At 39.9% G+C, this 27,660-nt stretch overlaps 3 protein-coding genes across 5 annotated transcripts; 2 read left to right on the top strand and 1 right to left on the bottom strand.

The window, feature by feature from the left end:
* Positions 1 to 676: 676 nt before the first annotated feature.
* On the bottom strand, positions 677 to 21,578 carry nol6 (nucleolar protein 6 (RNA-associated)). The gene is made up of 27 exons (XM_030737244.1): positions 21,540 to 21,578; positions 16,469 to 16,773; positions 16,089 to 16,295; positions 15,839 to 15,955; positions 15,577 to 15,756; positions 15,289 to 15,457; positions 14,995 to 15,129; positions 13,926 to 14,089; positions 13,159 to 13,279; positions 13,008 to 13,066; positions 12,803 to 12,904; positions 12,605 to 12,720; positions 12,119 to 12,296; positions 11,785 to 11,907; positions 10,728 to 10,876; positions 7,798 to 7,873; positions 6,779 to 6,919; positions 6,449 to 6,566; positions 6,109 to 6,263; positions 5,443 to 5,606; positions 5,177 to 5,329; positions 4,968 to 5,065; positions 4,683 to 4,807; positions 2,077 to 2,166; positions 1,773 to 1,973; positions 1,182 to 1,283; positions 677 to 1,042 (listed from the first exon to the last, which is right to left on the bottom strand). The coding sequence occupies exons 2-27, from the start codon at positions 16,505 to 16,507 to the stop codon at positions 893 to 895; spliced, it is 3,432 nt and encodes a 1,143-aa protein (XP_030593104.1). The 5' UTR covers positions 16,508 to 16,773; positions 21,540 to 21,578; the 3' UTR covers positions 677 to 892.
* Positions 7,839 to 10,774, top strand: LOC115785533 (zinc finger BED domain-containing protein 1-like). The gene is made up of 2 exons (XM_030737245.1): positions 7,839 to 9,607; positions 9,708 to 10,774. The coding sequence occupies exons 1-2, from the start codon at positions 8,096 to 8,098 to the stop codon at positions 10,254 to 10,256; spliced, it is 2,061 nt and encodes a 686-aa protein (XP_030593105.1). The 5' UTR covers positions 7,839 to 8,095; the 3' UTR covers positions 10,257 to 10,774.
* A 28-nt stretch (positions 21,579 to 21,606) lies between the features above and the next one.
* wdr54 (WD repeat domain 54) lies at positions 21,607 to 27,219 on the top strand. 3 transcript variants are annotated; one of them, XM_030737246.1, is made up of 10 exons: positions 21,607 to 21,645; positions 21,957 to 22,235; positions 22,495 to 22,557; positions 23,625 to 23,691; positions 24,360 to 24,416; positions 24,509 to 24,636; positions 24,808 to 24,908; positions 26,086 to 26,248; positions 26,447 to 26,521; positions 26,685 to 27,219. In XM_030737246.1, the coding sequence occupies exons 2-10, from the start codon at positions 22,011 to 22,013 to the stop codon at positions 26,814 to 26,816; spliced, it is 1,011 nt and encodes a 336-aa protein (XP_030593106.1). In that variant the 5' UTR covers positions 21,607 to 21,645; positions 21,957 to 22,010; the 3' UTR covers positions 26,817 to 27,219. The 3 variants fall into 3 exon arrangements, with proteins under 3 accessions (XP_030593106.1, XP_030593107.1, XP_030593108.1); XM_030737247.1 differs by lacking the exon at positions 21,607 to 21,645 and adding an exon at positions 21,659 to 21,751; XM_030737248.1 differs by lacking the exons at positions 21,607 to 21,645; positions 21,957 to 22,235; positions 22,495 to 22,557 and adding an exon at positions 22,579 to 22,749.
* Positions 27,220 to 27,660: the final 441 nt, after the last annotated feature.

Genomic DNA, 27,660 nt, shown 5'->3' with positions numbered 1-27,660 from the left:
GAGGACATGCAAACTGCACACAGAAGGGCCTTTGAACCTTTTGCTGTGGGGCAGTTCAACACTAAGCGTCTGTGATAATTGTCTCCATTTACCAAACAAGTTTAAATGTGCTCCAATTCATCGCCAAATTGAGTGTGGATATTTTAAATACACAAGTCACATCATTCAGACGATTTCCACAGTGGAATAATGCATTTACAGCAGGGTTTGTGCACAATAAGCATCATCACACATTCATGCAGTTTCTTTGTGATAGTTGGTTCCTGAGTTTTGAATGTCTATCAGCAGTTTCAGGAAAATGGTTACTTATCCAGTACTCAAGCATAACTGTGGCACAGGGTTACATGTGCCACATCATCAGTAATTGCATTCTCAACTTGGTCAATAAAATATGAGGGAAAAGTTTAAGATTAGAGTGTCCCTTAGTGTGGAAGGAAGGAAATCCACTGAAGTAAATACCTATGAATCTGTATGAAATATAATTCAAATGCTTTATCTTTATCATAACCATTCCTGAATTAGCATTTGATTAATTTATTAAACAGCTAATATTTCACTGTCATTGTTTTGCAAATGCACAAGTATTATGCGCCCATATATGTAATTAGCAACAAGGTAAAGAATAATAAAAAAAATTAAAATAAAAAAAATTTTAAAAAATGAACACACAGCTAAATTGGACTCCAAAGAGTAGACATGTATTTATTAGACATGAAACAAACACAGCTGGATGATAGAATTAAATTTCACACGATTAACAAGATGCCCAAAATTCATTCATGTTTCCACTGTTTTATTATTTTGTACTGGAACTGACCTGGAAAAAAAATCAAAACCTCTCTCCAATTCTAAAATGAATCTTGTTAAGTGTGTCTGTCCATATGTGCTGCACCTAAAATAACCATTTTTCAGTCCGGGCCTCCACTGTTTTGACCAAGCCCTTCCCCATGATCCTGAAGTCCTGAAGTATTGCTTCAACATTAGGAACAGTTTTAGCTTCATCCCCAGTGACCTCCACGCTGCGAGCAGACACCTGTGATGTCTGATGTTTAATGGAAAAAATAAATAAATAAACATCAGGAAAAAGGTGTTAAAATGTGAATATGAACAAATGAAGAATGATGATGAGCTTTTAAATCAGCCCAAAATAGATTTTTCCTTTTCTGTACATTTGCAATTACCTTAAAGGGTGCTGGGATGAACGCCTGTGGTTTCCATAAAACTGTGATTACTGTTCCACCAAAGGGATCACAGAAGAAAAGGGCCAAGTCTCCAAATGCCTCCTGGAAATAAATTAGATTACGCTAGATTACCCAATTGATATGAAGCTCAAAGCAACGTCTGTAACAAAACACTGGGTCTGCACCAAAAAATTAAAAATTCACTACAAGTTATTACATCTAACAACTCCTAGTCTAGTAAGTAGTCACTTTGGACTGACTGCGTTGACACTTTATATGCAAATGCAATACAGTGACAGACATGTAAGAGCTGCATAATGTAGCTTATGTACTTTCAACACACTGATAAAAGACAGAAAAAGAACAGGAATCGGCATACATGGAGGTCGATTTGGATTTCACTGCCTTACAGTGTAAGACACGCATAGTTTCACTGGGATTTTCTCTGAGTCGTTTTTTATTGTCAGGAAGCTGCTCTGTTATATCACGCTGCAGCTTTCAAGCATAAGGTCTACTTCACACCTTTTCTATCAAAAACACGTTAACATCTCACCTTCCTCTCACTATGAAATGTTGAAAGACATTACTCACTCTTAGCTCTCCCAGGTAGAGGGACACAGGGTTGTAGTCGATGACTGGAAGGGGCCCTCCAGGCTGGGCCGCACTGCCAGACATGATTCCCCTGCTGAAGGTGACGACCGGAGGGTCTACTGCCTGGTCGAGCAGGGGGACCTGCTTCGGGTTCAGGTGAATCACAACATCATAAGCATCCAGAGGAGGACGCAAAATCACCTACACAAACACAAAGAGTGCATGAAAACACTGAAACATAAAATAAAACATTAAAAATAAGAATTTATGTAGTGGATCATTCATGAAGAAGGTATTCACCAACCCTGACATCTTGTATCTGGCTGCCATCCATCAGCTGATGTTCCAGCACTTTAAGGCTCTCTGCAGCTACCATTATCACACGCTGCAGCATCTGAACACACACCCAGAAGTAGCTTTGAACATTTTGAACCATTAGCACCAAAAACAATCAATCTCACAACTCACACAATAGAATGATCACTGTCATGCTTGTAATAATTAGCAGTGGAATATAACAAACAAATAATCAACTGCAGTCATGAAAAGGTACTGACAAGAAAAAGTTATTCATTATGGAACAGCTGGCAATTGTGGAAGTGAGCCTTATAATAGTTGTCTCAGGTAATAGGATAAAAGCACCCATTTATGCCATAAAATGCAATAGATTTCATTTAGCTGCATATCTGCATGACATGAAGTAGTAACTAAATGTGTGTTCTGGGTTAAACAGTACTCCTGATCCCACATTCTGTTATACAATTTGTGAGACTTCCTTTATGTTTGTTTATTTCAGTGTGAAACATTGTTATGTTGTCTAATATTGGGCAGATGAACCTGATTTTAAACCTCATTGATTCCTTAAAGAAATAGAATATCACTCAATCTGATATCTCTTTCTCATCCAGATATGAATTGTTTCTAATATTGTAGTAGTAGTTTTGAAGTCATGGTCGTGTAAGCCCTTTTTGGAAAACATCTTTTTCCATTAGAAATTGGCAAATATTCATTCTCTGACCATCTCACAGGACCTGTCCTGGACTCATCACATAAACATCACTGTGAAGAAGGCCAGACAGCGTCTCTACCTCCTCAGGCGGCTGAGAGACTTCAAGCTCCCACTCAAGGTGCTCAGGAACTTTTACACCTGCACCATCGAGAGCATCATGCGTGGGAGCATCACCACCTGGATGGGAAACTGCACCAAGCAGGACTTCATGGCCCTAAAAAGGGTGGTTCGTTCAGCTGAACGGACCATCAGAACCACCCTCCCCAACCTGCAGGACATTTACACCAAGCAGTGCAGGCTGAGGGCCATGAAGATCCTAAAACAGCCCAGCCACCCCGGACACTCTCTCTTCTCCCTGCTCCCATCAGGCCGGCGTTACCGCTGCCTGAGGGCTAAGACTGAAAGGTTGAAGAAGAGTTTTTACCCACAAGCCATCCGTCTGCTCAACTCTGAGCCCTAACTGGACCATTATTGCACAATGTAAATATTATAATTTATAAAAGTGTGTATAGTGTATAGTATATAGAGTATAGTGTGAATTACTTTTTTTTAATTTTTATTCTTCTTATTTATATGTGTGTATATATGGTTGCAGGTACAAAATACATTTCACTGTGCATTGTACTGTGTATAACTGTGCATGTGACAAATAAACACTATCTTAATCTTAATGCACTAGTAGTTCCATATTCTGCTCCCTAGTGGTAACTCAAAGGAACTGCAATGACTACAAATAACACTGAACAAGGATCCTTCACTTCATCTGCTTGTTTAGAAACTCTTCAGACTAATTTCTGCAAACATGTGCATACTAATAAACAGTAACAACTCCCATATGGGATGTAACGCCTGAGGAGCTACATAAGGTAAAATGGAATCACTGTAAACATTGTAATTAAGCCCACAATGACGTCTCTATCAGGGCGTCAGAGCACAAATTTCCTGTTCTCCAAGAGCTATAAAGGAGGATACTGGGAGAGGCTTGTCCTTAAAGTTGTTGCTTCTAACAGGAGTGAGGTAGCCAAGCACAGGAAACCTATCTGGGTCAGCTGCACGCTATGGGAGGCTGGTGTGTGAGTTTTTTCTGTACGATGCTGTGTGCCACAGGACTACTTTACAGCTCTGGTCAAGTCCAAACAGAGGAATACAAAACTAAATATGTAACTTATTTTGCTACGAAAGAGGATGGCAACGAAAAGCAGCTGGTGAGCTACACCTGATGGTCTCCCTGATGGTCACTTCTGAGTTTTTAGGCTGATATAATTAATGATGTAAACATTGTTATGAGATTACTTTTTTTTTTTTTGTTTTTTTCCCCTGTTTATCATTTGACCCTTTTGGAATTTTGACTGTATTGTGCTGTTCCAGATCAATGATTTACATGAGGTTTTGGAAAGACTTCAGAACAATCCATTTCCAATTCTAAGAAAAAAGCACGGCCATCTCCCTCTGGTATGCAAGGCAAAAAACTAATACCATCTGGAATTTCTAAAACTGATATAGTCAGCCTGTTTAGACCAATTTATCAACTTTTACAGAGGTACTGAATCACTGTCTCAGTTTAATACAATTCGTATCTTTTCAGTGTGATCCAGGGGAGCAGTGTGCACTAAGAAAAGGCTCCAGGATTGGAAAACTATGTGACTGCTCTTTGCCAAGAACATGCAATTCTTTTCTACACCGCTGTTTATGATTTTCTGCATCTGCAAGAAACTTTTTAAACACAGTAAAAACAAAAACAAACAAAAAAAAAAAATATGTATTTGTGACATCACAGAGTCTTCAATTTTTTTTTTCTTACATGTTTACTGTCCAAATGTAATATTTAATCATTTAAAATTCAGCACTGAGAGATAATCTATTAAAAGTTTTGTTACTTGTCTACTTCTGTGTCTACTGACCTGAATGCTAGGTGCTCGTTTGGTCCACATAGACAGTTTTTTGTCTTTAGGCGTAGCTATAAACATGACGGGCAGGGACTCCCGGGTGGCCATGAAGCCATTCTTGATCTCGGTGTAGTCAGCAGCTACACGTGACAGAGAAGAGAACAAGTAAAATTTGGCGTTGAAACAGCAAAGCGTATAGGCGGATGTAAAAGTATGTCGGGTGAGTAAAAAGAAAGAGGTCAGGAGGGATTTGTTTGTGTCACACAGACGGAAAAGGGGTGTATGTGAGAGAGTACTTGCCCGTGAGCTGCTTGTTGAGGTTGACAATCAGCGGATTGTTCCTCCAGTCAAAGGACGAGAGCAGATGAAGGAAGCGGAGGAAGGCCACCTGCGGGGAACTGAGCAAGATTGAGAAATTCACTCACATGACCCATAAGAAACAGAGGAAAACGTGCTCCCCACAAAAAAACAAAAACAAAACCTAAAACAAAAAAAAAAAAAGTGGCTACCTAGGAGCAGTAAAGGGTGCAGGCTGCAGGAAAAGCGATGCCACCAGCAGGTCTGTCGTGTCCTCTGTAATGTCATTGCTGAACAGCTGAGCCCCAAGCCAACGTTTGGCCAGGCGACATGCTGCTCCAAAACACGGGTGCTGCTGCTGGAGCCTGCAGAACACAAAACACAAGATGAAATGTAGGAGACTGAAGAAAATGACAACACATTACTAAATATATATAGGTCTGCTTTTTCACACGAACTACTCTGTATCACTTTTTACCCATGCAATGTACTAGTAAGCAGAGGCTTGTGAATGGTGGCCATCTCGAGAGCCTGGGCCTCATCGTTGTCCCTTACAACCAGCAGCCCCTCGTCAGTCAAGCTCTCCCTGAGCACCTGTGGTTCACGGTGATATGCCACCTGGATTCGGAACACCAAACCATCCTAGGAGCAAAAGAAAAAAGGTGCTGCTTTAGTCAAAAGGTTTCTACTTGTAGAAAAGGAAGTTTTTACTCCTTGCTTCCACCTCCTCTCCATTTCTTTGAAGGCAGGGTCTTGCAATATAAAGTGCACTAAGAGGACATGCTATGATCTGACGTGATATAAATTACACTAAATTCAAAAGGCAGCTTAAATAAAAGGAATATCGTTCCCTGCAGTCATAATTAAAAACAGTATGCCAACAGCTACAGAGAATATACCACCAACTTAATTATATTCCATTAAAGAAGAAAAAAGGAAGCACTGCGTGGCTCTAAAGGCTCATCTGACATGAGCTCTTTGGTAAGGCAGATGCAAACTCAGTATCTGAGGCACTCAAGTCTTTTGGTAAAATAAGTGTACTTTAGCAAAAGACAGACTGCCTCAGTAACCCTTCATTATATTTTAGTTGTAAGTTCAATTTAACAGACTAGTCCACTAAATGTAAACATAATCAAAAACATACCTTCCAGACATCCAGGTGGGTAGGACAGGGCCTGCATGTATAGTTATGGTGCTTCTTGAGTAACTCCCCGAGCCGGATGTGAAAAGCAGTTCGGATATGCTGGATCGCGAGGCGGTCATGAGGCCATTTTCCACTCCCTTCCATGTGACAGATTACTGCAAGAACAAAGTAACAAATACATTGGTGTATGACTCTGCATAGCTACATGTCTCTGGTATATGTATATATGAATTTTCACTGAAATTGAAACATTAATATAATACACCATGAATAGCAGCCAATTCAGAATTTATTACACATCTATATGTAGTTTTCAAAGATCGACTACAGCTGTTCTAACCTGTGACTGGAGTGATAAAGACAGGACAGGGTTTGCCTTCCTTTGGTACCAGGGATCTGGAAGTTTTCTCTCTGTCAAAGAACGAATAGTCCAGTTTCAGCGGCCGTGGGGGAAAGACCTGCAAGGCACAGTTGAAATGTTAGTACTGCCATGAAGACAAATGCACAGCTTAATATAAGAGACATCAATGTTTTAAAAAGAGCTCACTGGCTTGGAGTGGGATCAAGGTGCCATTTTAAAAATTACACTTTTTTTTTTTTTTAAAAATCACTTATACTTACTACTTTATTTACGGCAGCAGGTTTCTGGTAAGAGTAAGGGGAATTTTACCTGTGTGTATCTGAGTGCAGGGTGTGCTCCTTGCACAGCAGTGATGGTGAGAGGCAGACCTTCCAGGCTCCATAGTTTTCTGCTCAGGTCATCATAAGACTGAACTACTACTAGGCTCTCCTCCTCTCCAGTGCCAAGCACCTGAAGAGCATAATACATGTTGAACAAAGACAAAAAGAAGTGGATTTAGTGATGAAAAACGACACTGACACCCTCTTCTGGTGGTCTTAGGCATTTTTTTGTTTTGTTTTGTTTTTTTTAAGCATGAGAAATTATTTGTTACCATAATTCATGCTATAAACAGAATGTGTTATAGACCCTGAAAAATGTTTAAAAAGGAAAATAATAAAAGAAAGTTGATTTTTGACAGGAATATCTGCAAAATTAAAAATATAGACTTTACCCTTACATACTGTTTGACATTTGACAGCAGTAAAAATAAATTTTAGGCTGAAATTTAATGACTTTTCCTAAAGTGATCCAAAAAAAAACAAAAAAAAAAAAAACAAAAGGAGGGGTTGCCATTTCAGTGAGTGAGGAAAAAAAAATTGTATTGTCTTCTCAGTGTTAATACTAATAATACTAATTATGAGGATCTTTTTATGATACAAAAGTGAGGGAACTGTTAGACATGGTTATATAACAAATCCCAACAGCTCCAGGATGTTACAGCCATTTTCAATTTCAGTAAAATAGATTTAATATTAATTAATATTTGGCTTATTATGTTTTCATGTCTTAGGTAAAACAGGATATGATATTGTGTGATAGTTTCTCTCCAAAAAACAAGTGCTGTAAAACCTTAGAAAACAAAACAAAGAAACAAAACAGGCTCTTCGTTTTCTGAAAGGTTAATAAAAGGTTAATAATCCAATTATTAATGTCCCACAGGCTGTTCAAAAACTTATTACAGGGAATTCTCGGCCTGGGTCAAAACTGAGCCAAACCACACTGTGAAGACACAGGATATGAAAAGTACATAGGCTCACGTGCAGGTAAAAATAATTCAAACAGTTCACCTCACTTCCCGTTTTGATGACGTCATCCACAATCGCCCCGACATATCGCACGCAGGTTTCGGGGATATCTGCATGCCTGCAGGATGAAATACAGATTTTCTTTAAAATCGAGCCTTCGGTAAAATTATATACACAGCTACCTCACTATCACGTTTTTTTAGGGCACGTGTCGAAGTGTAACAGGCAACAGACAGTTTTAATTACCTCCCGTCTTTATTTTATTTTTTTTAATCATTCCAGTAACAGTCGTTGCTAACATCTGCTAGCTTGCTAAAGTTTGGATCAGAAGAAAGGAAGCATGAAGCGCACGGGGAGGAGACGCAGCTCCGTGTGGGACTGCTTTGAACAAACGGGAAACTTTGTCCGCTGCATGAAATGCAACGCAACGCTGAAGTACTGCGGCGGAGCCACGACCACCATGATGAACCACATGAGCAGGTACCATTCATCCGCAACGCCGCTGGACGAGGACGAGAAACCCGTGATTTGCACTGTTAAGTGCATCGAGGAGGAGATGCAAGCTTCCAACAGTTCGGACATCGCGCAAGTCACTCAAGTCATGTCACCCAACATAAACACAACTACCAGCAACCCTCCGGAACGGGACTGCGGCGAGAGGAAACGCCTGAAGCGGAGCTCGGTTTGGGACATCTTTATCAAAGTGGACGACGAGGTTCACTGCACGATGTGCGACACGAAGCTGAAATACAGAAGCAGCACCACCAGCATGATGTACCACATCAAAAACAAGCACCAGGACGCAGTACCTAACGACGGCGTGACGCTTGCAACGCACGCAGAGGTGACGGAGCTAATCTCCAGAATGATAGAGAAGGACATGCTTCCCATCAGCATGGTTAGCGGCGATGGTTTTCGTGATCTACTCGCCTACACTGTCCATAATTATAAAATGCCATCTGTTAGTGATGTTACACGTATTATTGAAGGCCATTTCCATGAGAAGATGGAAGAGATTCTGGTGCATCTGGGCAGAGTGGAGAAAGTGGCTCTCACTGCAGATTTCTGGACAGGTCTCACCTTTCAGAGGTACATGACAGTATCATGCTCATTTATAACAGAAGACTGGCAGGGGAGGTCAGCTGTGCTGCAGACACACAAAGTTTTAGTAGAGAGCAACTCTACTGCAGACAGCATCACGGAGACTCTGCTCAGCACTGTGCAGGCGTGGGGTATCACTGGTAAAGTGACTTCATGTGTTCATAACAACATGCAAAACATCTTACCAGTCCAAGCATGTAGCCGTGTCACCTGGGACTACGCAACTTGCTTTGCCACAATACTCCAGCTGGCAGTCGGTGATGGGCTGGGTGAAGATTTACTCCGCATCATCATTGCTGCCGGGAAACTAGTAAAGCACTTCAATCACAACTTGCAGGCGAGTGAGGCCTTGGAACAGAAGCAAGTTCAGATGTGCCTGCCACAGCGCAAGCTCATCCAATCAAGCAAGGCTAGATGGGACACTATCTGCGACATGTTTGAACGGCTGCTTGAACAACGGTGGGCGATCAAAGCTGTCCTGTCTGATCGCACTATCACCAACAGGCAGGAAGCACAGACTCTGGAGATTGAAGACGACTGCTGGCAAATAATTGAGAATTTCACACCTGTGCTGGCGACACTTAAATGGGCCACGACTGTCATATCTGCGGAGACAGAAGTGTCCATTTCAAACATTTACCCGATCACATTCAGTCTCGTTCAGACTCACCTCGTGCCGAAAGAGAATGATGTCGAGCAAGTGTCAGAGTTCAAGCTCAAAGTTCAACAGTCACTTAGAAATCACATGGAGGTAGGTGCAAACTCTTGCTTTGATTGAAACATTCTGACAAAGATAAATAATTTGCATTCCCTTTACATTTTTTCTGTCATTTTAATTTTACTAATTGCAGGTCGACTCTAATGACCTAGCTTCAAAACCAGCTCTGATCGCCTCCATGTTGGACCCTCGGCACAAACATCTGAGCTTCCTTACACCAACGGGGAGACTGGCTGCAAAGGTTAAGCTGCATGAACTAGTTTCAAAATTAGATGCACTAACTACTACTGGGGGCACCAAGGATGAGCAGCAGGAGACTTTGGTCACACCGGATATTAGCCAGGTGACTGTGCCCTCGCAAATGAGAAGTGACACCAAAAACACTATGGTGTTGCTCCTTGGCGACAACTACAGTTCTTCCTACGCCACCGACTCTGAGGCCCAGGTCGATTACTATTTGAGAGACATCGCTCCCTCATTAGACATTAATCCTCTTGACTGGTGGAGGGTAAATGGACCGAGATTCCCCAAACTGGCCACTCTGGCGAGACACTATTTGTGTGTACCTGGGGTATCGCTGCCATCTTTATTGTCAGAGGCTGGGCAAACATTTGCAACAATGCGTAGAAGACTGAGTCCAGAACATGTTGACCTGATGATCTTTGTAAACAGAAATGTATAACTTGCATGATCTTAGATGCTGAAAACACTAGTATCCTAATGGACTACAGAATAAGGTTACTGAAGGGCAACAGAAGCAAGTCAGGGTAGATGGGAAGATGTTTTTAGCATGGTGTACTTGCTTGTGTTTAACAGCGTTATAAGCTAAAACTTGTTTGATAAACTACAAAGTGGTAGTCATTTTCTTAACAATTGCTGTAACCTAGCTGCAGGCAAATATTTAACTACATCATCAAGTAGTTCCCAAACTTACAACACAGCAATTTGTTTTCTCACTTCTCTTGACTTGATACTGGCACTTTAGGCTTTTTTTTTCATAATTGGTTTATGTTACTATTACATGTTACTGATGTATTATTATTACTATTATTGTTATTATTATAGGTGGAAAAGCTCACCACACTAACCATTGTATTAACAGTATTATCATTTCTCATCTTTCAACCAAGCTCTGCTGAGATAAAATACATACAGCTGTAGCAAATGTGTGATGATCTGATTGGGAACCAGCCGCTTTTGGCAAATGCTCTCTCCATCCCACAGCACAGCCTCCGCGATGTCACCATCTTGGAAGCGACGCAGCTCAGAGCGAGGGCCCCACAGCTGACGAAATTCAGCAGCCTAACGGAGGAAATTTTTTTTTTTTTAAATCACAAGCGTGATAAAAACAAACCTACAAAAACAATAGAAAATACAAGCACAAGTTCTATATCACCATGATGATGAAGCAACAAGACTGCCTCCATTTTATGCTTAAAGAAAAGCTGTTTAAAATCCAGCCACATAGTAACAGCGAATCGTGTCAGAGTAGCTACTTTTGGCTGGTCCCTTATCACAAGGGGTCGCCACAATGGGTAGCTCCACATGCTTTGATTTAGTTTTATGCCAGATGCGGTTCCTGATGCAACTCTCAAGAGATTTGTATCTCTGGCTGGAACTGAACTAGCAACCTTTCACTTGCCAAGCATGTGAATGTGTAAGCCATGGAGCCTATACTAACAGTGAATTGTGCACAGAAATGCTAAATTTGTCTAAATTATTGCAGTAGTATAATATTCTTCAAGGTGTTTGCAGCCACATTTGAAATAAAAATACATTATTACACTTAGAAGACCTTTCTCAAACTTTGAGCTGCGGCTCAGGCATTAAAGCAGGTCATCCATTAATCGGTGGGTTAATCCTTTGCCCTTCCTGGTTGCATGCTGAAGCACCACTGGGCAACATACCCCAAATTACTCCAGGTTTATCCATAAGTATGTGTGTGCGCATATGCAGGACACATGAAGCACTGTATGCATAAAATACAGCATTTGTCTATATACACACTTGCACCTTTCTATCTGAAAATACAATTTAGCCCACCATTTGCATGGTGTAATCTAATCATATGCATGTCTCATTAAGGAAAGTTAGTGAGCCCTAATGCATTCAGCATTTTTTGAGTGAAGTGACCTTGCGTCTTTAACTCCAACGGTTAAATCAAGAAATAAAGCCCTATACGTGAAATAGATGGAGACAGGTAAGGTTACCTTTGGGCTGTCTGCTGGTGGGCCTCGTTCTAGGACAGAGGCTGACATCTCTGGCCTTAAAAGCAAACCAAAGGAGAGCGGAGGCTGAGCTTTGTACTTCGGGGCTTCATTCTCCACAGACCACTGTAACGAAACAAAAAGGAAGTAAGTTCTGTAGATAGTAATTTAGAGAAAATATTTTTTACGGGGAGATTAAAAATACATAATTTTGAAACAAAAACATGCACTGTTACATTAGTAGTATTAGAGCTGATTATTTTTGCACATTCATAAGAGCAGCTTAGGCAATATGAAATTAAAAAAAAACTAATCCCTGAATGTAACTCTTTCTCACCTTTGGGTCAGGAGAGAGGGAGTGGGTGAGGAGGTGAATCCTTTGGGACAGTCCACGCTGGAGCAGTGACAGAATAAAAGGCAGTGCAGTGTGGATATAATCCCCACTATGATCCATCAGCTCACTGAGGAGATTCAGTTTCTTGCAGCTGGACTGAAGTTTCACCAGTTCACACAACCTAAGGGGAGGGAACAAAAAAAAAACAAAACAAAAGAGCTGAAAGGATGAAGATGAGAATGAGCTATACTCTGAAAGGAAATATCCTGTAGGTGTAATGTTGTTTTTTAACTATGTTTATTAGAGAGAAAAACTATTTATCTAGTATCTGTGTTTGTGTGCCAATCCTATCTGTAAAAGGTACTACTGGAACTTTTAATTTCCCGAACAGAATCATCCTAAAAAGGATTAATAAAGTTTTACCTAATCTAGTATGCAAGATTAACTAAATATAATTAGGTTTTGTTGTATTAGCTGATAGAAACATACTGGAATACATGGTCGCTTGTCCTTATCATGGGTTTGGGTGTCATGAGGAGGCACTGGAATCCATCCACTGTAGGGTTGTCCCAGAACTGCATCGACAAAGACGCCTCGTGCTGCAGCTGAGAACAAAAGTGAAAATGGTTCAAAACCATTTCTTTAAAATCACCAGAGAAAATGTTAAACACACCAGTGTTTAGTTACCTGTTTGTATGTACACGCAGTCATGTCCGCGCACATGTTCAGGTGTCCCGAAGGGTCGACAAACACAACCTGGAAAGCATCGTGGAACTCTGAAAGGGACGGCTGCAGAGTAAAGAGGAAAAAAAAAAGAAAAAAAGAGGGGTCCGTTAATAGTTGTGGAGAAATGCACGCATTCACCGTTTTTAATTTGAGTTGGGACACTTACAGCTGTAGAGTCAGGATCTTTGGCCAGGCTGATTCCATTCTTTGTCAGATCTGTAGATGCTGATGGTAAAAAGAGAGGTGCAAGATATTCAAAACAGAGATAAACAAATGACCCCAAAAAAAAAAATACACAGGACATCCATTAAAATTACCTAAAAAGTTCAAGCTGTTTCGAAGAAGCTGATAGGCTGTCATGCTGTTGCTGATTCTGTGAGTGATCAGTAGATAAGCCAACAGCATTGATGCCAGGAAGCCATTAAAACAGCCAGTGCCCTGTAAGACATTGAGAGAACAAAAAAGACGCAAAGTGAGAAAAACTCTCATAGGGAAACAAACAGTTTAATGAGGGATGCACCACAAAACAAGATTAATGGATTAGCGAGCCATTTTGAGCTGTGAGTCAGTGACTTCAGTGTCACAAAGGTGGCTCTTTTTCTACCTGGCTAGTTTACCGTGGTAACTTATGCTGAAAACCATAACCTAGTTTGGATTAGGTTACTTTGAGAATTTTGGTTTAAAATTGGCCACAATTTTTTTTTTTTTAATTTAAAGTGACTCACTGCTGTAGGAATTCAAATTGTTGAGCTGTACCTTACAAATGCCACCAAATAAAACCCAGCTGTAAAGTTACAGCACCACAAACTATGTATCACATTGTTACTGGAATGCATGCATTTAATTGATGAAGTTTCAGAGCTCCAATCTGAAGCTGGCATGTACGATAAACAGCAGATGTCCCTTTTTAGGTGATTTTTTCAAAAACCCTGAAGCAAAAAGCCTGGGTTAACTAAGGAAGTTAGTAACGCCGTTGCTGTACCAAACATCTCTGACTAGTGTTTTCGGTTTTGTCAAACCAGATAATGCCAAACAACCCCCCCACCCCCACAAACAAGTGAGGGAATCACTGGGAGCATCCTACCTGATCAAGCTCTCTTTGACGAAGCCAGACTTTAAGCAAAGCCACCCCATCAGCAAAAGCTGAGCACTGAGAGCTGACAGCAGAGAGGAACTGGAGGTGAGCCCTCGGCAATAAATCTCCCAGAATGGCGCTGTTGTAATGTGGAGTCGGAGGTTCGGAGCTCTCTGTGACAAAACAAATTAAAAATGAAATTTATACTGAAGGGTTGCTGATTAACAATGTGGTTATAAATATACATTACAATAATAAAATATTTTTTTTTAAAAAGTCCATAGACAAGCCTGTTGTAATCAACAAATATTAAGCCTGATACACTTTGTGCAAGAAGGTGCTCAAATTAGGAACTTTTGACAGCCGTGTGGGCAGGCAGAGCAACATAAAGACTGATCTTAGAAAAGTGTTTCATTTCACTGGATGAAAGGTGTGCAAACTGAGTAAAGAAGGAAGATTAACTGAGACAGTAGTAATGATGCAGTTCCACTGATGCACAAACTGGGTCTTCATAAGAGTCTATCAAAACAACATGGATGGAAAGAGGAATGGATTCATTAAATATCCACTAGATGCAAATGTTGAGCAGTTAGTCAAAAACAAACAAAGAAGAATCTGTTTTCTTGTATCCAAACCATAAACTTTAGAGCTGTGTATAATCTGTGCTGCGATAAATAAAATAACAGTGTTGGTTTCTGCAGAGACTGTTTATAGTACATCTATTGGCAAAAATGTGCTATACAAATTTACGACGTAAATACAAATTTATCTAAAAATGTTCATAAACGTGAGAATGAAGTTCATGCAATTTTATAAAAGTAAAAACTTCAAGATCTCCTTTGTTTTCTTTGCACCAGGAATATGCAGATTCTTTTCAAGACTTCAAACTGATTAATGTTTTTTTTTTTAAGTTCACGAAATTAAAAAGTAACCATGTACTAAAATTTAAAGACAGGTTACATTTTGCGCTGGTAGGGTTAGCAATTTAGCTAAACTTTTGCATACAACTGTGTAATCATTGTCTGAGAAAGTTGACTGAAGGTGATTCAAATACTGGGATGAACAATAACAATCTTACCAGACTGGGCCGTCTGCAAACCAGTGTACCACTCTGTCCGGATGTTGTTCCTCTGGGGATGGAAACGGCTGGGCTTGAAGAACCCGGGAGGCGGACAGGCATGCACACGGAGGGTGAAGCTGGAAGAGTCTTTATCTGAAATACAAAACACCACAGCACCCTTTGTCTCAAAGTCACAAACAGGGGAATAAAAGTCCTTTAACATAGCTGTTAAAAGTGCATACAATGCAAACTGAATGCAGTTAAATACTGTTTAAAATTTGTACAATATGCAGTAAATTCAAACTTGAATACCTGGTGGGGTTAGCAGCAGAACGGGTCGAAGTCGATTCCCATGGAGGCAGGAATAATGCATGGTCCCAATGTCAGAAGAGGAAGCGAGATGCTGGGCCAGGCCTGCCAAGTAGAGAGCCCTTTTCCTCGGATACCTCTGGTTCAGAACATCTTTTGGATGGAGGACATCCTATAACAGAAAGATGCGCAGACTGAAGACTACCGACATGCTGCATATTGATCTCAAGGCTGAGTGAGTGAGTGATGGTTTGTATACAAACAAAAAAAAACTAAGGTAGGATGCCTTACATTTGGGATTGTGACAGCCAGGTCCACCATGACATGTGGTTTGGTGCAGGTGCCCAAGGGATAGCTCCCAATTAAATCAACGGAAGAGGGAGGCGCCATGTGGAACTTCCCCTTTGTTGTTTTAGGCACCAAGAGAAATGGGACTTTAACCACACCAGACAGCCAGGACAGGTCACTTACCTGGGACAGAAATTTTGTGTTAATTTGTGCGGAGCTAACCATATATTAACAACCACAAAGCTGTGCTTAAAAGACAACATACCTCAACTTCCGGTGAGTCCGGCACAGTCTGGAGCAACTTGGTGACTGACTGAGTGAATGAATCTATCTGTCGTTTCCTGCGTTCACTCAAGGCAACTTCTTTCAGCAGCTCTTCCATCTATTAGCGATGACAAATTATCTTAGTATGTGTGATCAGTGTTTAGATAAGATAATAAGGTTGAAGCATATGATCACACTTCTTGTTTTTGTCTATTTTTTATCTTTTCATGTCAGCAAGTCTGGTGTCTCACCTGCATTTTGAGCAGACTGCAGTGAAACAGGTTCTCGGCCTCTTTCAGCTGGTTTAGCTCCTCTACTGTTGGAGGTCGGTACAAATCATTTCGGGACAACTTCACCGGGTGATAGACCACCTCCTCCCCTGCGTGCTCAGCTCTGCTCCTTTTGGCTTTAACGGGCACCTCATTTTCCTCGTTTTGTGAGGAATCTGAGGGAATCATCTGTATAGAACACATTTTACATGCCGCACTGTAATACGAGTAATTGATATCCTCCAGTACAGAATCTATTGAGTTAGATGACTTGTAAATGACAAGTAGTAGGCATGCGAGTACCACTCGTGCATCAGTGAGGAGAACTGGTCTTTAAACATACTACATTTTACAAGCCTTACCTCTGCTGGTTCCTCTCCAGCTGACTGCTTCTTCTTCATTTTTAAACGGTTTTCGACGGGACAATAATCGTCTTATTTAGGGACTTCTCATCAACACCGCTTCCCTTCACTGGGATTGCCCATGTGCCAAGGGTTAGTGAAGCATGCTAGTCAACAAAATATTTCCCTGATTGGGTTAGAAGCGGCGAGGGAGTTTGCTGATTGGCTGGCTGCTCGCGTGGGACGTCCCATCGGCATCAACAAGATAGGTTGCATGGGCACTCTTCCGATTGGTGCTCCAGAGTCGGTCATGCGCAGAGCCATACCTATGCAATAAATAAGATACAGGTAACAATCGGGTAGAAAAGGTATCCGCTATTAATAATACGATATTTACTGATTTTAATTTCTGTTAATATTTTCCTGTCGAATCAATACAAATACATAGAATTTATATGCGATCAGCTGCCAGATAGAATTCTGTTCTTTAGCCTGCCCTCAATTATATAACAGGATATAAAAGAAAAGGACACAATTATGCAAACACGGATAAGTATACGCAATACAGTTCAACAACACCGCAAACTACAGCCTCCAAAAAAGATTGCTGAACCATCATGACTTCCAAATAGTGAAAAACGCAACATTATAACCTTGATAAAGGTACACAAGACTGTAAAACAAATGTGTGCCTAATAAACTGACAACTTTTAGTAGCATGAATTTGTTAAATATACAGTACTGTGCAAAAGACTGGAGCTGCCGTTCATTTCTTTATGTTTTGATTCCGAGACGACAGGTTTGGAATAATTCTCCAGGCTCTCTGGAGGTCTTTCAAGGTTTTTCTTTGGATATTGGCTGCTTGTTCCCTCATTTTCAGTCCAGTCCTTCCAACTGACCATTTTCAGGCATACAAAATGCACCTACTGTAACTCAAGGGATGAACCACTGTTGTGTCTGCACATAACAGACAATTTAGCAAAGAATTTGACAACTGGACAAGTAGAGGACAAAAGCAGTTGTGGGCCTAAAAAATTATCTACAGCAGCTGAACAGTATAAGAAAACCATGTCATAGATGAAGAAAAAAAAAAAAAAAAAAAAAAAAAAAAAAATATATATATATATATATATATATATATATATATATATATATATATATATATATATATATATATATATATATATATATAAAAAACCTGACACAGGACTTTAGAGATGCAGTTGGCTCTTCAGTTGATCCAGCTACTGTTCAATAAAGCCTCATCAGGAATGGCCTTAGTGGAAGGGTGGCTTTTAAGAAGCCATTCTTAAGGAAGGGAAACGGGGATTAAAGGCTGAGGTATGCTAAATTACACAAAAACTGTATTGAAAATCAGTTGCAACAAGTCTTATGAATCCAAATTTGAAAATTTTGGTTCAAATTGTCACCAGTATCTACGAAGAAGGTCAGGAGAGCGGTACAAGTGCGAGTGCATGGAAAGCATATCTGGATAGAAAAACATACAGTGGAACATTGTACAGTGTTTCTAGCTCGTTAGAATTGTACAACTCTTGCCTCATATATTGTATTTCCAAGCATGTCTGCACATTTCAATAAATTGCTCCACTATATCTAATGTTCCTAGTAAAATATAAAGAAATGAGATGTTGCTCAGGACTTCTGTACAGTACTTTTTTGTAAAGTTCATTTTACAAGTGATGTACATAGTTAGGTCTGTGTTTATTTTTGCATACAGTATAAAAAGTATCTCCAAAACTGAAAACTGCTTTGAAAATTAAGATTCACAAGTGCCCCATTATTCCACAATTTCACAAAAGGCGCTACTATCTGGATGTTTGCTTTATTTTATTAGGAGTTGATTAGTAATAATAATAGCCATTTTCAAAGACCCAATCTCAGATAAGCAGAAGATAATGGATCTGTGTAATATCAGGGAAATGACAATGCATACACTGAAGTTACCTTCTATAAGGTGCCATTTTATAGATCTACTTTTTTCCTACATTATACAGACTGTATCTAATTTCTGTATTGCAGATGCAAAGGAGCTCAAACTCTATGGAGGGGAAAAGGACTGAGTCAGAATCATTAAAAAACATCTCCAATAATCCCAGTTATTGTATTTATTTTGCATTTATTTTGTTAATGTGGTTCATTTTGCTTTAAATGTAACTACACACACTGCTAGATCTTCTAATCAGCTGTCACAGTTCTTGGGCTGAAGCAATGGCGTGACCTGAGGTGGTGGACCCGCTGCAACCTGATCAACTGAAAACACCGGCACAGAAACATCACTCTGTATCAGCCTCAGATTGGTAGACTGGGAAAGGTTAAATCTGGCAGGCTTCATTTCAACTTCCTTGGGATCCAAGAGAGAAACACTCTTGGCCAAGACCACTGTGTCCAGCCTCAGAGGTTCCTTTCTGTGAAACTTTGTCCACTGATCCTTGGAATTGTTTAGAGGCTCCAGTAAGGTTACAGTCTGCTTAGTTTGCTGCTTGTTGTACTTTGGTTCTACTTTGGGCAGTCCACTTGGTTTCTTGGAGCTGAGTTTGGTGTGGTTGTTATCCAAAATCCCAAACTGAGGAACACTGCTATATCGAGGCAGGCAGGATGGATCGAACTTTGGTATGGCTTGGAAGTTTTTACGCTGCTGTAGTAATCCAGTCACGTGATTATAAACTGAATGCTCCAAATTTTTATTCTCTACCCTGACTTCCATCTTTTCTGTTGAGCAGGGCAATGGGGGCAGCAATTTGCCAGGTACATATTTAGGAAGCAAACTATCATAATGCTTTTTCTTTTGTTCATTTTTTGGTGGTGAGCGAGGGCTCAGCACTTCACAGTGCTTGTCACTGACAGGCCTCCTTGGACTTGTTTCTGTTTCAGTTTGCTTCAGGGAGCTGTTTGTTTGGACCTTAACATTACATTGCTGGCTGACTCTTGCCTCTCTTTGCACTGGGACCTGGCCAGTGTCAGCCTGCTGTTAGAAAGAAATTTAGATATAGTGTGAATGTGAATACAAATAACTTATTGGTAACATTTAAATTGAAGGCATTCAGAAGAGACTGAGAAGAATACCTGCTGTGAAGCAAGACGTGGTTGCCTGATAAGAACAGGCACACATCCTTGTGCCCAGGCATCAGGAATTGCTGGCATAGGCTCAGAATCTTCTGTTTTTGATCCTTCTGGTCCTTCTCCCTCATCTAGACACAAGATTTGGTGCTCTACAATCTGTGTGAGGTAGTTCTTGGCCCAAGAAGCAGAGAAAGCTGGTAGCTTATTGGCAAAGACAGGCAATATCATAGATGTCAAAATGATATATATTATGTATGGATGAAAGCAAGACAGAGTATTTGTTTAATGACTGCAAGTATTATGTTTATATTGAACTGATTGTAAATAAGCAATAAAAAAGCCTGTAAGTATTTCAGTTTTACCTGTCTTTCAGTATACACATCAAGACATCCTTTCATGACCTTGCTCAGCAGTTCATCTAAGATTTCCCCCACTGCCTCATCTGCATCCTCCTGGAGCAACATATCTGTCCACTGGGCCCGGGTCAAGCGACCAGGGATTATATCTTCCCCTTTCAGCTCCTGTGCTGCAGGTGTGATCACCTGTACTGATGGCCTATGTTCGCTCTCATCAGTTTCAGGTTTGGGGTTGGTTGCAGAGTGTGACATCTTTGCTCAGAGGCTGGTGTAGAACGTGAATCGCAAAACTAACATGAATGCTGTCATCACGAACCAAAGATGTCCGCAATGACGAAGAGCTTGATGTACTCACTGGGTAAATACAAATTAATAGGTAAATAAATCAAGAAACAGTTTTGAATCCCTACCACTCAACATACTGCTGCGAAATTTTATTAATATAAATCCAATCACACTTCACATTGACTGGCAAAGGTTGCATTAAGGGAAAGTAATAGGTTTAGGAGGAAGAGGTGCAATTATCAGAAAGAGCTCAGTCACAAGCATATGAAAATTTAACCTGGATTTATAAACATTCACATTTGGAGCTGACTTCAGTTCTGTAGGTAGCTTGTTCCATTTGCAAGCTGCATAAGACCTAAAAGAGGCTTCACATGTTTGCTTTGAACTCTGGGCTCCACTACCTGATCTGAGTCTACAGATTTTAGAGCTCTACTGGGTTTAAAATTGATTAACATTTCTTTAATGTTTTCTGCATCTAAACCATTCAGTGATTTGTAGACCTGCAGCAGAACTTTGAAATCTCTGTTTAGGATTCTGTTGCTTCTTGACCTTGGTAATGCTGCTAGTGACAGATGCACAAAATCAAAAATGAATGGAATTTTCTTTGTTAAGGTTTCACAGGCAGTAGTTTTAAAGCAGTCTGGTTAATATCTAGTCATACTAAGCAAAGCTGTTTGGTAATTTTAGGTATGTGGTTATTACTGTGAAATCTAATGAAAAATATTGTCTGTTTATATTGTCAAAAAGCATTTTAATGAAATTTCAAAATATTTGTTTCATTCTTCAGCCAAAATAAAAGTTTATTTCATTTTTAACCTATTTTATATTTGTCATCCAGTCAGTTTGCTGACAGCTCCAAAAGTAGCTCATCTAGTTAAATGGAGTTATCATTTCTATGTGATGCCGACACTGGAGATTATAATACAAACAATAACCTGTATATTTACAAACAATAGTAAGAGCTGAATACGGTTTTGCCAGATTGCCAATCTCATTTCTATACAGGAAACCTATTTCTTTTACAAATCAGTGCAGAGAACAGGTTTGTTTGTTTTTTTAACCCTATTATTATTATCCTAACAGTTATGAGTAGTTTGTACATACAGCAAGCCTTCAGGGTTTCAAATATTAATCCTAAATCCACTATTTTAAAAACAAATGTTATAATATTAGGCCAATCATGACGTCCATACATGATCAAGTACACAAACTGGGGCGATGGGCACACATACCTTTACTTTAAGGTAGCTAATTACACGCAGCTAAAATGGCTAACCGTAAATATCTTTACAGCACAGTCGTCTCTGGGTTGCTTTTAAATAAACAATGTTAAGCTGCCAGAAGCTCAAGACAAGAATCGAAAACTTTACCTTTATCTTCAGCTTCGTACTGTCCACGGTTGCTCAGCAACCAAGCACGCAAAGTTGACGTAGTACGTAGAGATACGTCGTCTCTATGGCTGCAGAGGACGCAGAGGTAATCCTGTTGCTAACAAAAACCAGAGTAGCCCATCGTTTACGTTAACTTGATTTGGAATAATCGAGCTGGGCAGCAGCTATGGGGGCAGGGCATGATTATTTCTGTAATTTTGTGTTACATGTCTGCAATATGTAACGCTGTCACTTTGCATTTATTGTCTCGCTAACACATCTAGCTTGCTGCTAATGCTAGCGTCGTATTTGCTGTGAAAAAAGGCAGTCTCTTGGGCAGGGTATGTCTTTGAAGACATGACTTGTTATTAATTGCGGTGATCTTTATTTTCTTTCTTTCTTTCTTTCTTTTTTTAGTCTGACATCAAAAAACACATTGTTCGATAAACAGTTCCGCTCAAAGAAGACCCAATGTATCACAAAGAAAAGAGCATCCAAATCAAAAACAGCGCGTCAGCGTTGTACAACAACCTCAGCGTGCTGCGCATCGCACCGAGGCGCCTCACCCACTTCACGGTGGTTCATGCTAACATGGTCAACATGGTCAGCGCGTCCTGGGACGGCCTGAACTACACCCACCGTCAGCTGCAGTCCAAAGAGCCTAATGTTGCCACAAGCACATCGCTTATCATGCAGGTCAGGTCACGGTGCAACTTTACTGCTCCCCATTTTATCTGCATGCATTCATTCTCAAGATCCTACATAAAACTATTATGTATATATATATATATATATATATATATATATATATATATATATATATATATATATATATATACACACACACACGCAAATGTAGTACACTTCTAATCCTGTGATCTGCAGTACAGGGCTAGAAAAATACAACTTCACAAACAGTTAAGCATAAAAATAATACATGATTTTCTTGTAACAGGCTGCATTTTGTGTACTCCCCTCTCGTGATTTGCTTGTTTTGACATCTCAAAAGGGCATCCAGGTGGGTGTTTGCTGTGTTGTTTCTGTTGCTTTTTTTTTTCTCTCTCTCTCTTTTTTTGATCTCAATAGCAGGACATGTATGAGGACAGTGTGCAACAGGACTGACAGGTTCAAGGTGGGGGTGGGATTACATCTGGGATCCGCTCTGAGACCTTTCTTGTTTGCAGTGATAATGGATAGGCTGACAGAAGAGGTCAGGCAGGAGTCTTGAAGATGACACTGTGATCTGTAGTGAGAGTAAGGAGCAGGTGGATGATAACCCGGAGAGGTGGAGGTATACAAAGACAAATGAAAGTAATTAGAGGCGAATACAGGTGTGTGAACAAGAGGGAGAAAGGTGTAACAGTGAAGCTGCAAGGAATAGAGGTACTGAAGGTGGGTGAGTATAAGTACTTGAAGTCAACCATCCAAAGCAATGTACAGTGCACAGAAGAGGTGAAGAATAGAGTGCAGGCAGGGTGGAGACAAGTGTCAGGGATGATTTATGACAGAAATATAGCAGCAAGGGTGAAAGGGAAGGTTTACAAGATTGCTATGATGTAGGATTTGGAGATGGAGACAAAAAAGACAGGAGGTGATGTTAGAATAGAAGATGCTAAGATTTTCACTGGCCATGACCAGGAAGAATAGGATTAGAAATGAGTACATCAGCGGGACAGCTCAGGGTTAGAGAGGCAAGGCTGAGATGGTTTGGACATGCGCAAAGGAGGGATAGTGGATATATTGGACAAAGGATGTTAAACATGGAGCTGACAGGCAGGAGGAAAAAGGGAAGACCACAGAGAAGATTCATGGATGTAGTAAAAGAGGACATGCAGAGGGCTGCTGTGACAGAAGAGGATGCTAGGGATAGCGTTAGATGGAGGCAGATGATCAGCTATGGTGACCACTAACAGGAGCAGCCAAAAGGGAGCCGAAAGGGAGGCACTGCTATGTGTTTAACTGTACTTATAGGGGCTATAGTTATACATTATGATGCAATCTGTCACTAAGTACCAATACTAAAAAAAAATACTGTTTATACTGTTTTGTAGCTGTTTACTTATCTACGTAAGTCTGTTCCTTTAGATGTATGAATCTGATGGCTCCATCATGGTGTACTGGCATGCACTAGATACTCCAGAAACACCTACAGGTAAACATACAGCATTCAGATACAACTGCTTCACACGTAGACACTCACTCATAGAAGGGCTTGTTTTGCTTATTAGCATTAGTCATGTGATTATTCTACGATGATCAAATGTGACACAAGTATACTTTTTTGTTCCTGAAAATGTGTCTGTTCCATCCCCACAGGATGACTTCATTATTCTTCATTATTATAGTAAAAAAAATGTGTTTCCAATTGATCTGTACCTATATTATGATGTCACTGAAGTGAAGACATTGTGCATGCAGTGTTTTTTTCTCTTTTTAGATGTCTCATGCTTACTCAGAAATACTGTTATTACATTAGATTACTTTTTATTAATCCCTTTAGGAAGATTCTGTTAAGGAAATTGAAGTTCGAGTAGCTCCTTACATTGTAGGCAAACAAACACAGCAGAAGTCACAAATAAGCAAACATATGAATAAATAAATAATAAACAAACATGCAAGAAAAACAACAAAGCAGAAAGGTAGATATAAAATGTCTCGCAGATTTTAGATAGCAGATGTTATCAGTTATCCCTGCAAATTTGTGCTCAGGTTCATAAATTTCATACTTATCTAGTCACATATTTGCATGTGAGAGAAAAGTATTAACCCCTGAGTTCTTTATTAAATTTGGTGCACTCACAGAACTGATTTCTTTCCCAGCACAGGCAGTGTTCGCCCGAGGGATAGCAGCAGTGTATGAGAATTATATATGTGTGGGTAAGTACTGAGAGGAATTTTTGTCTGTTGAAAGTTTGTGTAGTCAAAAGAGCACAACTCTACAGTCTTCTTATCCCTTTCTCATTCAACAGGAGTTTCATCTGGTGCTTTTTTAGTATTTGATGTTCCCAGTAAAGGAAGTAATATTACCTTGTCAGAGGTCCTGGAGGAGCACAAAGAGTCCATCACTGACATGGCTTCAGAGTGCTCTGGCAGCCAGGTAAGGTGTATATGTGTGTTTTGCAGTCGGTCTGTCTCAATTTTTGTTCATAAAAGATAGCTTAAGCTTCTGCATGAATAACAGACTAAATTAACAACTACTCTATATAATACTTATAACAACTATGATCATTTTATGAATTACAAAATCCTTTCCTCTCTGTTCCTTTAGGAGTGCATAGCTAATCTTGTCACTGCTGATGATGATGGCAACCTATGTGTGTGGAAGTCTGGGGAGGAGTTTCAGCTTCTCAACAAGATCCCTGGTTTTGAGTAAGTTCATTTCAGTAATTTTGTACAGTGTTATGAAAAAGTCTTCAGTCTTTAGAATTTGTTCAGATTTTTTTTAAAGTGTTATTGAGCAATAGTTCTTGACCATTTTCAAAGCAATTTTTTTTGTTGTTTGGTTGTTTGTTAAGCCACTTAATACTGACCTATGAATCATTCAAGCACGAAGGTGCATTTTAATACATAATAGACAACTTAGCAAAGAAAAATAGAAAAAAAAAATAGAATAGAAAAATATCCAGCAAAGACCTGAGACAGGACACAGGAGGGATGCATCTGGATCTGCTCATGCACCAAATGGTTCAAATTGTATGGAGGAGGTCAGGAGAGAAGTTCAACAGTGAGTGTCTGTAGCCATCTGTAATCCAAGGGGGCTGAGTTTCAGCCAGTGGTGTTGGAGATCTTGTCAAAATTGATGGAATTATGAACACAAAAAAGTACCATCAGATTTTGATCCATCGTGCAAAACCACCTGGAAAGCATCTGACTGGCAACAGCTTCATTTTTTTTTAGCATGACAGTAAACCCAAACATACTGCCAATGCAGTAAAAGCATACCTGGAAAACATTATTGAAGCAGTGTGGGATCATCTTGACAGAGAATAGAACAAAAGGCAGCCAACATCAAAAGAAGAGCTTTGAATGTCCTGGAGAACTATTCCTGAAGACTTAAAGAAGGGACAAGGAAGCTGCTTGAGAGAGTTCAGGCTGTGTTGAAGTATAAAGGTTGCCATACCAAATATGTAGTTTCAAGCTTGTTAAAATTGTGTAAACTCTGTTTCTGCCTTATATTCAGTATTTCCATGTATTTTTGCACATGCTTCAGTAAATCATTGCACCTATTTCCCATTTTCTCAGCAAAATATAAAGAAATTAGGGGTGGTTCAAGACCTTTGCACAGTACTTTAGTTTTTGGTGGCTATTGTAAAACTGAGCAAAAATTAAAATAGGCCATTAAAAGCCAGCCGGTAGTGACAGAGCGACCTGTGATGAAGCCTCATCCTAACTAACCTAACTCCTCCCTACCCCCTCTCTCTCTGTCTTTATTTACTATAATGCTCATCTGTTAAATATTTCTTCTTTGTTTCCAGTCATTCCCTACTCTAATACACAATATGTTTTCTGTTGTCTCCCTCATGGCATTGGTCCTCAATGTTCTCAGTATGAGCTGCTCATCTGTCAAATTGTGGAAGGGCACAGTGGTGGCAGGTTACGGCACAGGCCAGATTCGACTCTACGAGGCAGTTACAGGAATTTTGCACGCTGAGATCAATGCTCATGCTCGCTGGATATACTCAGTGGATGTTGCTCCTTTCTCTGGATTGGTGAGTTGTTTGAACCAGGTGTATAACAAATCCTTTATTTTTTTACTTAGATTTTCACTGCTGGAAGATACATATTTTTCAGTTAGGCAACAGTCATTAGTGAAAAAGTTTATTTAAGTTTGAAGTATATTTTTAGGTGAAATATTAATATTTTCTCTCACATTACCTAATGAGTGGCCATCTCTTTCTTTGGTCCAGCTTTTGTCTGCTGCTGAGGACTCTCTAGTCAGGGTATGGCACATGACTATCAACCCAGACACCAACAGTGTGGAGGTAAGTGGTCTCAAGACAGAATACAGGGCATGTTTTCTGAATAAGTCTAGAATGAAGGCACAGTTTATTGCAGTGTCTCCCAGACTGGCCTTGCGCAAGATAATATATGCTTTACTCAGATCTTTACAGATCCTGACTATGTGTTTTTCTCGCTTCCTCTTAGGTTGCTCATTTGCATAATGAGTGTGTGACAGATACACAGATCTGTGGTGCTAAGTTCTGTGATGGCGATGGCTATGCCTTTGCAGTGACAGGCTACGATCTGAGTGAGATTATCCGCTACATCCAGTCATAGGACTTTACCTTCATTGTATTAATTGGTATGTTTGGTATATTGAACATAGTTTTTTTTTTTTTTTTTTTAGAGAAAATATATCTTGGTATCCATTCGTGAAAAGCTGGGAAACTGTGTAAAATATAATTTTTTGCTAATCATTTCAGCACTAGTTATTTGAAAAATAGCACAAAGGCTAAATATAAACTGTTGAAACTGAATAAAATATATATTTTTGAGAAACATGTATGATTTTAAATTTGGTGTCAGCACATTTCAGACATGATGGGGCAGGACAAACAAAAGACTTGGCACAGAGTTAGCATCTGTAATAGTGTCAGAGTGCAGCAGTGCACACAGCATGGATAACTTTCATGTCTGTGAAGGCACCATTATTACTGAACAATACAGGTGTTGGAGTAAAATAAATACAGTACTGTGTAAAAGTCTTGAGTCACTCTTCCTTTCTTTATATTTTGATTCCAAGGAGCCAGACTTTATTGTAATTTTTGTATGGCATAAAATAGTATTTTAAGTAGTATAGTGAAATAGTATTTTTACACCAACAAGGTGATTCCCAGAGAGTAATTAGCTGAAAATCTGGCTTATTTTGGCATGGTGTGCAGTGTGTCCTTAAAAAGTACTGAGGAAACTGGACAAGTGGAGGGCAGCGCGGTGGCGTGGTGGTTGGTTTGGGCAGGCATCAGCATCAGCAGTTGTGACCTGATGGTCTGTCAGTTACTGTCATTTGTGGATGATCTCATCACTTAAAAATCACAAGGCTGACAAAGCTGACATTCTTGCAGGAATTTAAGAAAGACACAAAGATCTTCCTTAACAGCTCTGAGTCGCTCTTTTTTCATCT

This window comes from Archocentrus centrarchus, chromosome 9, assembly GCF_007364275.1.
Source record: "Archocentrus centrarchus isolate MPI-CPG fArcCen1 chromosome 9, fArcCen1, whole genome shotgun sequence".
Taxonomy (NCBI): Eukaryota; Metazoa; Chordata; class Actinopteri; order Cichliformes; family Cichlidae; genus Archocentrus; species Archocentrus centrarchus.
The sequence above is the reverse complement of the archived record's forward strand: the minus strand, read 5'-3'. Positions and strand labels throughout refer to the sequence as shown.

Excerpts from the sequence above, each read along its gene's own strand:
- LOC115785533 (XM_030737245.1), top strand. The coding sequence starts at position 8,096 with ATGAAGCGCACGGGGAGGAGACGCAGCTCCGTGTGGGACTGCTTTGAA. Across the intron at positions 9,608-9,707 it reads CACTTAGAAATCACATGGAG|GTCGACTCTAATGACCTAGC; the intron begins GTAGGTGCAAAC and ends TACTAATTGCAG.
- nol6 (XM_030737244.1), bottom strand. The coding sequence starts at position 16,507 with ATGAAGAAGAAGCAGTCAGCTGGAGAGGAACCAGCAGAG. Across the intron at positions 10,877-11,784 it reads CACCAGCAGACAGCCCAAAG|GCTGCTGAATTTCGTCAGCT; the intron begins GTAACCTTACCT and ends TTCCTCCGTTAG. Across the intron at positions 5,607-6,108 it reads CCCACCTGGATGTCTGGAAG|GATGGTTTGGTGTTCCGAAT; the intron begins GTATGTTTTTGA and ends TTTTGCTCCTAG.
- wdr54 (XM_030737246.1), top strand. The coding sequence starts at position 22,011 with ATGTATCACAAAGAAAAGAGCATCCAAATCAAAAACAGCGCGTCAGCG. Across the intron at positions 23,692-24,359 it reads TACTCCAGAAACACCTACAG|CACAGGCAGTGTTCGCCCGA; the intron begins GTAAACATACAG and ends TTTCTTTCCCAG. Across the intron at positions 24,909-26,085 it reads AACAAGATCCCTGGTTTTGA|TATGAGCTGCTCATCTGTCA; the intron begins GTAAGTTCATTT and ends CAATGTTCTCAG.